At 36.6% G+C, this 16,321-nt stretch overlaps 1 protein-coding gene across 1 annotated transcript in view; it reads left to right on the forward strand.

The window, feature by feature from the left end:
* Positions 1 to 16,321, forward strand: part of BIRC6 (baculoviral IAP repeat containing 6) — a 173,084-nt gene that overhangs the window by 98,098 nt on the left and 58,665 nt on the right. Inside the window, exons 55-60 of the mRNA XM_041477108.1 lie at positions 1,077 to 1,857; positions 2,734 to 2,877; positions 4,586 to 4,715; positions 8,090 to 8,221; positions 10,550 to 10,717; positions 13,184 to 13,357. Of these exons, the coding sequence (XP_041333042.1) occupies positions 1,077 to 1,857; positions 2,734 to 2,877; positions 4,586 to 4,715; positions 8,090 to 8,221; positions 10,550 to 10,717; positions 13,184 to 13,357 (1,529 nt within the window). The remainder of the gene's footprint in view (positions 1 to 1,076; positions 1,858 to 2,733; positions 2,878 to 4,585; positions 4,716 to 8,089; positions 8,222 to 10,549; positions 10,718 to 13,183; positions 13,358 to 16,321) is intronic.

The raw sequence follows: 16,321 nt of genomic DNA on the forward strand, positions 1-16,321 counted from the left end.
TTGACTGGTGATAAATCCAACTTTTGGTTAGACCCAGTGAGTTCCTTGAGTTCCTAGGGTGCCCTTAGACTAAACATAGTATAACATTACCATCCAGAAGGAGGGAAAACAATCCTTGTCTTCAAATGGAAATGCAAGATGCAATAATACATCCAAATTTAATTTAAAAATCTAGCATTGAATGGCATGAAGTGCACGTTCACCTCTGTATGTAAATGTTAAGATAATGTAACACCTGTGGTGTCAAGATACTGTGAATCCAGTTTGGAAGTCTGGCTTTTTTTAAAAGTACTTCACATACTCTGGACAAGTCTGTATGAAGAAATTGTCATTTTACTTTACAAGTCCCCCTTCTGAAATTTAAGCTGAATAACAGGAGTTAAATTTGCTTCTGCACTCATATGCCTTCCATTAGCATTCAAGCAAATAGTACTTGGATGTGGTGCCAAAGGGAGGTGGAATTTTAGAATCACTGAGGAATAATTCTATTGTTAACTTGTGTCCTAAATTTAGGTCAAGTAAGGATAACAAGGGTGTGTTGTCCAACCAACAAGGTTGTTGCTCCTTTCATTTCTTTGCAGCATCTTTAAGAAAATGCCTAATAAGGGAAATTTTCAAAAATTTTGAATTATTAAAGTACTTTCAGTTCTTACAAGGAATTGAGAGCTTCATGTAAATGACCTTTGTACGCACACATAGGGTCGTGTGTGTGACCCTGACAGCTGCAGCTTGGAGAATTGACAGCAAAAGAGGTTGCAGTTGCTTAAAAATGAATGAGATGTATGACAGCTGTCGAAAGACCAAAATCTGGTTTTTGTGTGCAGCTGGTTTATATCTATTTAAAATACAGTATGGTGAAAGAAATTTAAGCGTACAGTTGAGAAATGCATTTTGGGTAATCAGTGTCCTGCTGTTACTCTGATCCAAAAGAAGTTTCCAAGTTCAGCATGGAGTTTTTCACAGCAGCTTCTATAATAGTAAATCATAAAAGTGCAAAAATGTTGTATGAACCACTGATAAAAAAGGGGAAAATGACTGGCAGGCTATGTACTGATATAATTTTCTGTCTTCTGCAGGTCACTGTTTAACTGGTCCATGTCTCTTCCCTGCAACATGGTTTTGAAGAAAGCTGTTGATAGTTTGCTTTGTTCCATGTGCCACATCCACCCAAATTATTTTTCTTTACTGATGGGATGGATGGGTATCACTCCTCCTCCGATGCAGTGTCAGCATAGACTGTCTATGACTGATGACAGCAAAAAGCAGGACCTTAGTTCATCTTTAACAGATGACTCTAAAAATGCACAAGCCCCTCTTGCACTAACAGAGTCTCACCTGGCTACTCTTGCTGCCTCATCTCAGTCTCCTGAAGCTATCAAGCAGTTACTGGACTCAGGTTTGCCTTCACTGCTTGTAAGAAGTCTTGCTAGTTTTTGCTTTAACCATACTTCTAGCTCTGACTGCACTGCACAATCCATGGATATCACCCAGGACAGGCTCAGGAGGCACCACGTTCCACAGCACTTTAATAAAATGCCCATCACGGCAGACCTGGTTGCTCCTGTTCTCAGGTTTCTGACAGAAGTTGGCAACAGCCACATGATGAAGGATTGGTTGGGTGGCTCTGAAGTCAATCCATTGTGGACAGCACTTTTATTCCTGTTGTGCCATTCTGGTGCTACCTCTGGAGGACACAATATGACGGCACAACAGACCAGTGCAAGGTCCAGCTTGCTTTCTTCGACTGTAACCACAGGACTGACCACTCAGCAGCGGACAGCAATTGAAAATGCAACAGTTGCTTTCTTCCTTCAGTGCATCTCTTGCCATCCTAATAACCAGAGACTTATGGCACAGGTAAGAAAAAATAATAATGTTTTAATTAATAGCTACGACTAACTTTGAAAAATTTCTATGTTTTTTATCTTTCTTTGTAATAACGTGGGGTCTTGCAAACTGTCATGGACTGGAAAAATTTTGTATTAAAATTGTTAGCTTGTTGATCTGAGTCTGAAACATATAAAAAGTTTTAGCGTGGCTATCCAGTCCTGTGTATAGATTTGTATTCCTCTTGGTTTTGAGAAATAAGCTTTAGACTGAACTCCAAAAGACTGTTTAATTGGATAGGGCAGCAAACATTACATATATTTAATATTAGTAACCTAAGGAGATTTCCTGGGAAGTTTGCTTGTGCAACCTGTGTCCAAGGAAATACAGGGTATTGCAGAATATGGCTTTGCATTTGGCATTCTGGAGCAGATTCAGCTATCTTTGTCACATTCATTAACCTTGCAGACCTAGCTGAATGCAAGCATAATGAAAAAATGGTTTTTCAGCATTAAAAATGATGATGTTTTAGGAAGAAGTAGACTTCAGTAAAAAATTGAGTCAGTTCTCTGTTAATGGCTGGGAGTAATAGTGCATTATGCCATGGGAAATGTTTGCTTTATGGATTCAAAAGCTGGTTTTATAACTACTTTATTTTAATTTTTTTATCATATTGAGAAATCTACATGTTTACAATTACTTTGATGCTGGAGTCAGCATTTTAAACATTTATATTAAGGACCTTATTTGCTGCAGGTATTTTCATCAGTGGTGCTCATTTCTGAGCTGGTTTCTGTAATTACTGGAAGTGGATCTCAGGCACTGCCTACTTTGGCTGTGTAGAGCTATATTTTAAAGACCTAAATGTAGAAATATTTTAAATCTGATATCATTTTGCATTCTCAGGTTCTCTGTGAATTGTTCCAGTCCTCTCCTCAGCGTGGGAACCTCCCAACCTCTGGAAATATTTCAGGATTTATTAGGAGGCTTTTTTTGCAGCTGATGCTAGAGGATGAGAAAGTGACTTTGTTTCTTCAGTCACCTTGTCCAGTAAGAATTTTTGATAGCGTATGGTAAACATGGAATAAATTTAGCCTGTAAATCTTAAGTCTGAGTATATTCAATTTTGACATATTAGCAGCATTTTTCTGCTGTACACATTATGAAATTTTGGAAAGGAAAGTGCTGTTGAATTGTAACTCATCATTTTAGAAGAAAATTCAAGGCACAGTAACACAAAATATTTGTTGGAAATATACTGTTTCTGAAGGATCTGACAACTGAAATTTATCTTACAGAAGGTTTTTTAATAGTACCCTTACACACTAGCAATAAATATAGATACAGTATCTGTTCAGTAGTCCTTAGCAGTTTCATTAAGGATCAGTCATAGTCAAAATTGGCAGACGTGGTTCAGCAGTTAACCAAAATGCCATGAATAAATTGAGTGACAAATATGTGAATTAATTTATAAAGCAGATGTATGCTTTATGGTCCCACATGCTTCACTGGAAGAGAATTACAATTGATGTCTAAGTGCTCTCCATTGAAGGCTGTGACTAAAAAATAGGGTCAAACCACAAGTTTCTTTAAAAGATCTGATACTCTCATCCAAACAAAAGTATTTGCTACTTCGGTTTCTGCATCTCAGAGTAAAGTACTGCAGGAGATATATCAGAGGGAAACTGGGTCGGATAGTGTAAAATGCAAAAGGAGGAACAAATACAGTCTTTGCACAAACATTTAAATGTTTTAACTTGGCTGAGTAATTGTTAACAGGTCCATTGATAATGTGAAGGTGACATCAGTTTTCTGTTAATTATTTTACATGCAACAGATTTTTACAGAAAGCTGTTAGTAGATATGTAAAAGCAGAAGAAATGTCTTGAAGTTGTCATAGTTCAGTTTCTTTTATTAAAAACACTGGGAAATTTTGTTCTTACTGAGATGATTCCTCTTATAAGATGCAAAAAGAAACCTTAAAAATAATGTGGATGTACAGGATATACTTCTAGAATATCCAGCAACATAACCTCTCAAAAATTGGTTCCCCATTTTTATCTTAAAAGTTCTTACCAAAACTGTTTTTCAGAAGCTCAATTCTGGTTGTCAGGAAATACAATTTTTTTATCAGGAAATACAATTTTTTTTAAAATTGCATTGCACAACAATAAATGGGTCCTGTAAGTTCATATTAATAAACAGGTCTTCAGGGCTGTGTGAAATAGGTTATGGTAAAATATTTGCAGTGGTTTAACTAATCTTGACTAAGGTACCTGTCATAATAACAGAAAGTAGATATTAAGTCTAGAATAAACTTCCTCCTCATGTCACAGCAACAGAGAAACATCATCTTCCTCTACTCAAAGTATATTGTTATTTTTTTATATTTAGTTTCAAAGTTAAGTTTTTGTTTCCTAAATAATTGCAGGTCTCAGGTATGCAGTTTTTCTCTCATATTACAGCTATGTAAAATGATGGGGTTTTTTTTTAAAGCAAAGATGATATCATACTGTTTCTGGTCCTAAAAATATTGTAGGCTTTCAAAACAAATTATTTTGAGTTAAAAAACTAAACATGTCCTAATTTGATGCATTTTTACTGTATACCTCCAATGTTGAAGGATATATTAGTTTTCTTTTCTGGCATACTAAGAATTTATCTTTACCTAGCTAATGTGGCTTTATAAGAACATAGTGGTTTAAGTTATTTCTCAGTGCTAAAGTCATAATTAATGTTGACTGTTTTTTCCTTTCAGCTGTACAAAGGTAGAATTAATGCTACTAGTCATGTAATTCAACATCCAATGTATGGAGCTGGACACAAATTTCGTACTCTTCACTTGCCTGTCTCAACAACTCTAGCAGAGGTTCTTGATCGTGTGTCAGGCAAGTTTGCAGTAGTTCATGGTTTTGTTTTGCTTCTATTTTAAATGCAGTTTAAAAAAAAAATCTGATGTTGTTTGTTTGACCGTACAAGGGATACTGCAAATATCTGTCTTTAAAACACAGTCTTTCATCCATTCATTACATTTCCCCAGTTTTGTCAGTTAAATATCCTGGAACTTTGTGATACATCTCAAGATGGAGATGTATGTCCTGTGAAAAGGACCTTGATAAAGGCTCCATCTAATTTCTATGGTTATACATTTGTCTGATATATAAATGCATTGGCTTACTAAATGGAAAACGAAAAGTATAATTTACTTTTAGATATTGATTTTAAAATTATGCACAGTGAGAGGATAATGTTAAGGCATTAATTTATTTGTTTTTTAAATTTCAGTACATTCAGTTATATTGCTTGAATATACACTGAGAGATAAACTTGTCGGTAGGGAACTTAGTTGATCAGGCTTTCACAGACCATAATATGGATTTTGACACCAAATGGTAGACATCTTACTCTTAAAATGAATTCCACCTTTAATTTTAGTGCTTATTAAATACTTTAGGAAACAGAACTATATGTTAAAGATTAGGTTTAATAATTTTTTTTAAATTAGTTAGAGTAGAATTCATACTGAAGATGTCATGTCCATGCCAGAGCTCTCTAGGTAAAGCAAGGCAAGATGCAAGTGGATTCTCCTCTAGTAATACATAGAGCAAAAATTGTTTGGACATGTTAAATGAAAAATCAGTTTTATATACATTTAGTTTAAAAAAAAATAAACAAATCCAGGACTTCTTTATTCTTAAAATGTGATTCTCAATAATCCCAAACAAGAGTCAAAGGTCATTAGAGCAATTATGTTTTTGCCATATGGGAGGTGGGCACTGAAGGTTGTGCACTTAGTTGCCCGTTCATCTGACTGGGTATGTATGCTCCTATATGTAGGTTTACTTGGATGTGTACTTCTTTGGAACTCAGTGTAGCTCAGCTTTTAATTCATGAGACAGGTCTTCGTGGAGTTAAAAACAACTATTGGTTTTTTGTATCTGTGGAAAATTTACGTTTACAAATTTGTTGGGGCTGTAAATGTTACCTAACAAGCTGATAGAAGTACTAAAATGTTATTTGGCAGACTATTAGACAGGTCAAGATGTGTTTTAGGATATTAATAGAAAAATATCCATTCCTAGCTAAACGCTTGTATTTTATTTATCAAGGAATATTTTACTATTTCTGATAGAATTCTGTATTTACTGTCCAGAGAGTCATGTGTGAAATGTGACTAAGGTTTTTCTGACCACAAACTGCACAAGGATCTCATTACTGTAATGGGTGGGATGGTCACTTCCTACAAGGTAGGGATCAGTTGTTGAGCAGTGACATAAACCGTACTGAGTAGCTGCCTTAGTGGTGCATTGTTGTCAGCTTGATAGCCAGTGCTAATAAGGTCTGGAGAGGAGAATGTGATGATGTGGTAAACTGTCATGTCAGAAATTGAAAATGGTTAAGTGCTGACTTGGTAGGGCACCACAACTTTAGAGTTTGCTACTGCATTGTTATGTCTTGGCTTTGTGGTTCTTGTGTGGCATTCTATGAGGTCCATGGTTAGGATAGAGTAAAGAAGGCTTGAATATAAGAGGAGCAAGCTGTGTCTTTAGAGTGAGAGAGAGAAGGGGTGGACTGGGGTAGAAAGTAAAGAAAAGGCTGTCACCACTACAGCAATAGGAAGTCATGAAGATCCTGTGTTGGAATCTGTCCCGTGGATTAACTTTTTTCTTTACTACTGTTAATGTCTCAAATCTAATCATTTCATACTTTATGCATTAATAAATCACAAGAACCATATTCATTTTGTACTTTTTTCCCAGCTTTTAAAAAAAGAAGGGGAGAAAGGGGTCCTAAAATCATTGATAGGTCTGCTGCTTGCATCCCTTCACCATAGGAAGAAAATGTGCAGTACACAGCAGATAGGATTGCCTGGATGAGTACCTGTTGTTGTGTATTTCATGCACCTTAGTCTTGATTTATTGCTGGAGTTAGAAAAACTGAACAACAAATCTGGATTTCACCTGAGTAATTAGAATACCATTGCTTAACCTTCTTTGATAATTTTATTAATGACCTTTAAATTCCCCAGCAGTAAGAGGACATTGAGCCCATGGGAGAACATTAGAGCAACTCAGAAATTTAATAATCATAATAGTAGTAGTAGTAGTACTACTACTACTACTAATAATAATAATAATGAAAATGTTTTTAAAGCCAAAATCATACACAGTCTCATGGATAGATACATTTGCACATGTATATATATGTATACACATATATGTGTTTGTATATATACACACAGATCTATGCACAGTGTGTGTGTGAATGTTGAGTCCTCAGTGGCAGTAGTTTCACACTCTGTATCTCTTTTTAGTCTCCAGTGCTGTCTAATAGCGACATAACTAATGTCTTCAGGCACAAATCATAATATATTTCAAAGCAGCCAAACCACATCCCTTTCAGCACCTCACCCACTGGTGGCACACTCTTAAAGGTAGTTGGATGGTACTTCTAGGTCTGGAGTTGTACTTTAAAGCTGCTGTGGCTATGTGGAAACAAGTTAGAAGCAATTAGAGAATTACTTGACTATTTTGGTGCCAGTGTTGTACCATACAGGATATTAAATTGTCCATTGTCACCAATCATCAGTGATTTAATAAATTAGATTAGATTTAATAATGTACTGATAGTTGTTATCTACACTAATGATTGAACCAAAATGGTTGAACTGCAGTAATCTAATGTTCTCTTATGCAAACAGTTCAAGGTTTGGCTGCGTAATGTACTTAAGGCATCTTCCAATTTCAAAGGAAGAGAATTTACCAGTTCTGAAATTGGATCAGTATGTAATGAGAGATACCCAGACCCAAATACAACAACCTGTTTAAATAAGTCTGCAGCTGTCCTTAAAAAAAAAAATTGCTATTTCTTTTTTTGTTGTATTTTTTGCTTTTGTTTTTTTGTCAATTTTTTTGTGGGTTTTTTGGTTTGGATAGGCATTTTTTGCTTAATCTCATTTTGGTTGATTGCAGTGGTTTGGTGGTTTTTTAATGTGAAAACACTTGACTCATCAAGTAATGGTTTTAAACTGTTACAGATTTAAATTGTCAGAGAACAGAGTTTTAGGGGAAGAAGAGGGTACTGTAATAATTAATTCATACTTATTGACAAGACTATTGCTGCCTGTGTTGGAGCTCTGAAATGCTACAGTAGTTGAGAATAGCCTTGTTAACGGCTTAGAAACTAATAAAATCAGCTTAGTATCTTGAAATGCTCTTCTTTCCTCTCTTTGTGTGTCCTTGTCCTCTCCATCCCCATGTAGATACACCCAGTATTACAGCTAAGCTAATTAATGAACAGAAGGAAGATAAAGAAAAGAAGAATTATGAGGAGAAAGAAAAAGTTAAAGCAGAAAATGGATTTCAGGACAATTACAGCGTTGTTGTTGCTTCTGGTATGTCTTTTTCTTCTGTCTTTTATAAAGTGGATCTTTTTGGTTGGATCAAAGTGTGTTGGGGAAAGAAAATATCTCCCAATAATTAAACTTTATTACTAGTGATGGTTAGAAAGAATTGTAGTACCTGATACTACAATTGTAATATAACTGACTGTTAGGCAGCAAAGATTGATTCCTGGTGAAACAGCTGCCTCTAGCAGATTATACTTTGACAAATTTGTCAAATCTATGTATACCTAAATATGTGTGTCAGTGATATCTTCATGGTTGATGTTGCTAGGGTATTTTACAGCATTTTTTAAAGACAGCCCTGGAGCTTGGAGGGTATTATTGCTTCTGCTTTTTGCAGTAGCTGGTACAACAGAGTTTAATCACCTCTCTTCTGAAAATATCCTTTGGAAATAAAAGGTATCCATATATTTTGTTATGCAAAATATATGGATATGCAAACATGCAAAACAACTAATGGTACTCTGCTAAAAACTGTCAAATGGAGATTTTGGCATAAAACCATGTTATTCCATTTGGAAACAACTAATACTGGAGTTCCTTTCAAAGCATTCAGTTTATAAAAATTACTGAGTCAAACCTTCAGAAGTCTTTCATGTAAGCCCATTTCCTTACAAAAATGCAAACCTATTGTTGGAGGATATAGATTGAACATAGTAATTTTGCAGTGGTACACAAATGTTGCAGTTCAGATGACAGCTGTAGAAGTCATTAATCTTTCAGTTTGACGTTGATTAATGAACTTCAAATTACTCCCTTTCCATCTAGCTTTCTGCCACTATTGAGGTACCTCGAGTTCATTCACACTTCATGAAACATGAAGCAGAGATGCTGATTTCCTTTGACTTTTGGCACCAATATTTCTTAAGCTTTTTATTTCAGGTTTTTAGATGTAGATATAACTTAACACAAATGTCGAACAGGGCAGCAGTTTCACTGAACTTGGTGTACATTTAAAACAACATAGCTATGTTAATTACAGCATTTTATCTGACAAGATAGTTACAGTAGGTGCCACTTAAACAAGTTAAACATGTTTTAGTAGTATCTAAAATATTAATAGGTCCAAGCAAAGGGTTAAAACAGAAAAATCTAGAAAGAAACAAAAATATGCCAAGCTTGAAGATAGGGCACAGCATAGTCAGCCATGTCATTCCATTTGCATTGGTTATCCTACTGCCTGATATAGCCCATTGTCTTTTAAAAAGAAGCAGATTTCAGGTTTTTTCTGATGTTTTTTCCAAATTTCTCCAATTTAGTAAGAGTTTAAATGTAGACTTACTTCATTTGCATTTATTTCTACTACCTGTTTGTAAAATATGTTCTTCTTTTGTCATGAACTTTTCATATATTCTGAGGGTTTTTTGTGTCCTCAGAATCTCAAGAAGTTAAAAGTATTTAACTTCTTACATATGGATAAAATTAATCGAGGGAGAAGATGGTATTTGCAGCCCAATCTTCCTGAGGCAAGCTAGTTTAGTGTACTGAGATTATTGGACAATGTGTTGCACATTAGAGCTGCTTCTAATGATCAGCTGAAACCAGAGCATATTGCAGCATTTGAAGTGTGGATGTTGTTAGCCTTGTGGTAGCTCTTGGACAATGAAAAGTTAGTAATTGTCTGTGTCTTGACCTGCTTGCTTTTTGTCTTGGTCTGTCACCTTCAGAGGGTTCACGATTGCAGTATAATTTTGCTGTACCTTAAGTCATCTTAAGCTGTCCTAAGATAAGGCAGTATTGCTGTGTAATAACAGTAAGCTTTTATGTAGCTGTGATGCCTCCTAATTTTCATGTAGTGCTTACTTCAAATGTTTTGGGGCCAGGGAACTTGGAAAGCACATATAAAGACACCTTTCATCACACATGGTACTGTCAGTACTGCAGCTAAAGTCTTTGTGGGCCAGACAGGGGGTTATTATCTATAATCTGTGCTGAAATATCTGTCAATTTGGAAAATTTTGCCTTTCTTCCTTTCAGGTGAAAAGACAGCCTAAAAACATTTTTCTGTAGGGCCCGTTGTGTGACACTCTTCAATGAGAGCAGAATCATAATAGCTTTTGCTTTTTTTGTGCATGGTATCATCTAGTTATGGTTTGGTTTATGTTTGGGGTTTAGGAGAATGAACAGCCTTTTAACTAAAAATACTGGGATTATATCCATATATGTTTTATACATAAATGTTGCTTTGGTATTTAATTAGCCAGTGAGATAAAGTTCTTAATATTTCTGTCATTGAAGGTTTTGAGTGTGTTGTACCTTGGCTAACTGAAGGTATTGAACACTAGAACAACTTGAAATTTTTTACTTCTGTACTAGGTTTGAAATCTCAGTCAAAAAGAGCTGTTTCATCCACCCCTCCACGTCCACCATCAAGGCGAGGAAGAGTGATGGCAGATAAAGTTGGTAGTTCTTCCTCAGGAGGAGAACCTTCCAGCAAGACCATTAGTGTTCCAGTCTTTCATCTGTACCATAAACTACTACCAGGTAACTGTAGTAATACATTTTAAACATCAAAATTATGGTCTTTTCAGTGGCTGATACCTGATCAGGAAGTTGTAACAATGGTAATGGGGATTAGCATCTTGGAAGTGTGGAGCCCTTGTGGGCTGGTAAACAGCTTTCAACTGGAAATCATTATAACATCAGCAGCTGCAGCAATGGAGCATCATAGCAGCCTGAAAGAAGTGGCAATTATGTTGATCTCCCTTGAAGTTTAGTACCTTGTTCCTAGAAAAACTCTCAAAATACTTCCACTCACAAATGAAAGCAGGATGGGTTTGAAAGGTGACGTAGGTTTTCTTCCACATACAGGGCAGAACTGAACTGGTATCAATGCCCTATTACTTCAGGTTCCAAGTGGGCAACCATCTTGCATTGCTGTCAGAAAGGTTGATTTGCCTGTTCAGGAATATTCTTGAGTTCCATAACATTGGTCTTTTAAAAACACAGCATGTCCTAAGCAGTTGGTCATGTTCCGTGTATACCAGATATGGTATAGCAAGAGTGGCAATCTCTCTTATGTAGGAAGAAATTGTAGTGACTTAGATCAGGAATGAAAGACAGAAACGTGGGTGAAACACTTCATTATTATACAGAACAGCTTCTTGTCTGGATCCAGCTAATGGAATTAAGTGGTTAACTTCTGATGAAAGTCATTTTCACCCAAAAATCCCTAAATTTGAGACTTACTATCCAATTACCAGCTTTGAGGCTATCCTCTAGCAATTATTAGCAGGATCGTATACTTAGATTAAAATATCTAAAATTGATGAACAAAACCTTCTGGGATGAGTCCAGTGATTGATGTGCCATGATGGATGGTTACAGGCTCTTCTGGAGGGTGGGCAGGTCAGGCACAGCATCACCAGCCAGACAGAGGGGATTGTCCCACTCTGCTCTGCACTGGGGCAGTCTCACATCCACTGCTGGGCAGTTTTGGGTGACACAATATAAGAAGGACTTAAAGCTATTAAAGATAGTTCAGAAGAGGGCAATGAAGAGAGTCAGAGGCCTTGAGGGGAAGCCATATGAGGGATGGCTGAGGTCACTTGTTCAGCCTGGAGGAGACTGAGGGGAGATCTTGTTGCAGTCAATTTCCTCATGAGGGAAGGAGGAGGGGCAGACACTGGTCTCTTTTCCAGTGACCAGTACCAGTGACAAAACCCAAGGGAATGGCCTGAGGATGTCAGGGGAAGTTTAGGTTGGATATTAGAGAAAGGATCTTCCCCCAGAGGGTGGTTGGGCACTGGGTTGGACTCCCCAGGGAGGTGGTCACAGCACAAAGCCTGACAGTTCAAGAAGCGCTTGGAAAACCCTCTCAGTTACATGGTGTGACTCTTGGGGCTGTCCTGTGTAGGGCCAAGAGTTGGGCTTTGATCCTTGCGAGTCTCTTCCAATAATCTATGATACTGCTGTCTTGGAGATGAGATCAAAACCCAGTGCCAGTTTTCAGTATGTAGCTGGTAAAGGTTGACTGTCTCGTGATGGTCATGTAAACCGTTCTGTATTGCGATCTGGTCATGTCTTGCGCAGCAGACAGTTGTTAAAAAATAATAAGCCATGTGAAGAAAATCAGTGGTGGGGGAAAAAACAGCAGAAAACTTGCACATTGGAATGGCATTTTTAATTTTTGTTTTTCTTAAGACAGTCTTCAATTGAAAAAACAGGTTGCTACTAAGGAGCTCTTAGATGTTGTTTTACTTGATTAAGTACAATCAAGATGAAATGGACGTGCTGTTATAGGATCCAACACTTAAAATATTTCATGTATAAATTTGTTTTCAGACAAAATTTTTTTGCCTTCAGATTAGCTTGTAATTTCAGGGAAGGACATATTTGCAATCAACAAAGTGGCCAAAATCTGAATTAGAGTAATCAGTTTGGACTGTATTGCATGTGCATTTCAAGTCTACATTGCTGTGGAGAAAACTGGTCCTGGCAGTGCCCTTCTTTTTTTTTATTTTCTGCTGTCTTGACAGGAGTAGTGAGCTAGGCTTGAGATTAGTGGGCCTGAAAAAGAATTGCCAGTTTCTTTGTTTTCCAATTTTTTCAATACCACCCATTTTACCTTCTGGTTACACACACCTCTATGCTCCCACTATTCAAGGGTGATGCATAGGTGTTGTTTAATAGAAGGTGACAGCCAGTACCCACTTAAAATGCACATCAAATGACAGCCTTAGCCATTTGTTAAATGTGACAAGTGCTTGTGCTCTCAGCACGGGGCTGTTTTAGGGAATGTTGGCATAGATCTTTTACATGATTGGTTCCAAACTGGTGGGGCCCCTTTTCCCAAGAGAACAAATGGTAAAATGAAGGCCTTAGTTTGGGGCCAGATGATATTTAGTCTACTTGGCTTCTGTGGTACAAGTAATGAACAGCACCTGGATATGTGTATTAAAATCACCCAGTCAGAATTTTCCTCTCTGACTTGATGCCTTTGTTGTCTAGGTCAGCCATTACCAGCTGAAATGACACTTGCCCAGCTTCTGACTCTGCTGTATGACCGCAAACTTCCTCAAGGATACCGATCCATAGATTTGACAGTGAAACTTGGTTCCAAAGTAATCTCAGATCCAAGCTTATCAAAAACAGACTCATTTAAACGTCTTCACACAGAAAAAGGTGGGTGTTCTTACTTTTTCGGTATAGTCCTTTTAAAAATGTTTCTATTTTGGACAAGAATTGTTTTGATTTTCTTGATGAAAAACAGCATTTTTTTGTATTTTCTTGGATGATTTTCCTGAGCTGTTCTTTTCCAGACAAGAGCTAAACTTTGTGATAAAGTACAAATTCATTGTCTGCCTAAATTGTATCTATAAGATGCTCCAATATGGTTGCTCTGGTTTCACTTTGCTTTTTTCATTGTAATATTGTATGTGATGCAATTGTGATTGTATAGATACAGTAGATTTTATTTCTTGACATGTATATCAGTTCTCTCTAGTAGTGCTGGTAACCAGGGCAGATTTAGTAATACAGGAGCTGTTTGAAACCATATGAGTTAGAGAAGCCTGTGAAATGTTTATTGCAGTATCTTAGATACCAAATGCTGCTTTGAAAATGAGGGTTTCTCTCAAGCTATCTTAGCAGGTCTTGTAACTCTAGCTTTTGAAAACATTTAACATTTTCTAATATGATATATTTCTTGATAATACTTTTGCCAATTGCTTGCTGTCTACTTGCTGGAGAAGGGAGGAGATCTATCCCAGGAATCTGTTCTGAAATATTTTTATAACATTCCTGTAGGCAAGACTTAAGAGAAATGGGACTTTGAAATTAAGCTAATTGTGATGTGCTGATCATCAGCCTGCTGACACAAACAGCATGGAATTCCAAAATTAATAATTCAGTTCTTTTCAGACAGGGGCTCATTTTAAAACCTGTGCACTTGATAGTCTGTTTCTAGAAAAGATAAGAAACAGAAGTGTTGAAAAAAATTATAATTTTCTTGATATGTGGTCTGAAATAAGCATTTCTTGACTCTATACAGTGTGTAGATATACATATCACTCACACTATTGAGAGATGTATCTTATTCAAATAAGACTTTGGTTTGCTTATGCTCTTTATTCAAATTCTAAATATACAGTAAATATTTTGCTATTTGAACAAAACTCAAATCATTAGAGAGGGTTCAATTTAGTAGTAAAGTTGTGTGTGAAGATATAAAGGTCCTCTGAACTTCTGTTAAGTTACTGTGCACTTTTTTGTTTTAACTTGAGATAAATACTTCTGAAAATTTGAGCTTGATCTGTGCTGTACTGCAAAATATTAGTTATATTCACAATCACCACTCAGCAGTAATGAAGGTCAGAGCTACTGATTTTTCTTGACTAGTTAGTACTATCTAGAGAAACCATTCTTGCATATCAATTCTCCTTTACTTGCTACTTAAAGTAGACTGTGGGTTTTTTGATGCCATCCATGCTGGATAGATTTTATAGCTTCACTTGGTGTCTCTAGTGCTACATTTACTACTACCTGAGGAAGAGTGTCATTTATTAACATTTTTTTCTGAGTGCTTCAGTGCCTTTTTTGAGATCAGCAGTTTTCCACAGCTGAAGTGCATGACTTCACTGAAAACTTGGAAAATGCTCATGGAGGTGAAATGGTTTCAGTTGGATTATAAGAAAATTAACTAAAGCAAGGACTACAGAAGCATACTTTAGTGTAACTCCTTGAGTGAACATTGAAGATGATACTGCACTCACAGTGAAAGGGTCTGCCTGTAGCCTTACTCACTGAGAACTTGCTTTTCAAGTGTCTTTTGCAGAGAAGCAGTTTTGCGTGCTTTATCAGTATCTCTGTGTTTCTATTTTCTTGTTTTCTTTCTTTGGTAAAGCTTACAGCTTTTTACACTGTAAAACAGAGGGGTGAGATTTTTTGTCAAAATCTTTCTTTTAAAACCATCATTATGAAGGATATCTAACATTTCTTGTGGTCTGATCAAGTCATGCCACTGCAAGCAATTGAATTGCAAATCATGTTCAGTCTAGTGAGGTGGAATCCTCCACATGTCTGGTGGAAGGTGGTTCCTTGCTGATACCAGCAAGTTTGTGACACCCTCACCCACTGTCTGTGAGGAAAAGGAGCACTTCCACAGAGGTGTCTGTGTCCTTTAGAGCAGTAGACATCAAAGCTGTATATACTGAAAGTGTTACATTTGGACATTTTCTTGCAAGGATTATCCTGCTTTGAAGGTATCTGTGACCTTTTCTTAGTCTGTCTGTGAAAGACTTCTCCAGACAGATAGACAGTCATAGTCTGTTTGAAGTAGGATGAATTGATGTACATATTCCTACATGTCCCTGATTTAAGCTCATTAAATCTTACACTTTGATCATATTATTCCAAAGCAGTGTGATCCTCCCATGGCATATCGGTGATGTCCTTGTAACACGGTGCTTCTTGCGTGTTTTGAAGTTGAGAATTAGGATGGGGAAAGACCTGCTATTTCCTATTCCCTTTCAAATTAGGAAGAAACAGTTTTAAAAGATCAAGTATCTGTTAAAAGATAACAGTGTCTGCTGTTTAAAATTTTTTTCATAAGAAATTTGTTTTGGTCGCTGCACAAGTTATTATTAATGTGCTTCTGTGTTTTCACAAGTTTATAATAAATAATAGCATGTGTGCTACATATTTGGAGTATTACCAGGAGTTATCATGGGTGTCAGACTGTTCACAGTGAAGAGATACTAAGACCACTTGAACAGATTTTTAGATTAAATATAGACTAATCACTGAAGTTTGCCTGTGGCAATTAGCAAAGAGGGCTGATGTTTGGCTATAAGGAATTGTGGTAGGGTTCTGTATATTCTGTATATACTTGTGTGCGTAAGTGCATAGAATGTTCATTTGCTCGTCTGTTGTACAAGATACTAGGGTGCTTAGTCATCAACCAGGAGGCTGGAGGCTAGTAGAAAGTTACAAATCCAGATCATGATCTTTTTTCATGAGGAAGAATAGAATTAAATTTCATGGCTTTTGCAGAGGGTCATTTTAACACCTCAGAGAGGAAATGTGAGAAGCAAGACTAATTTAAGGTTAAGATTATCTTTCCTTTCCTCAGCTATAAACTCTTTATTA

The sequence above is a fragment of the Pyrgilauda ruficollis genome, unplaced genomic scaffold, assembly GCF_017590135.1.
Source record: "Pyrgilauda ruficollis isolate IOZ18807 unplaced genomic scaffold, ASM1759013v1 scaffold4, whole genome shotgun sequence".
Lineage (NCBI taxonomy): Eukaryota > Metazoa > Chordata > Aves > Passeriformes > Passeridae > Pyrgilauda > Pyrgilauda ruficollis.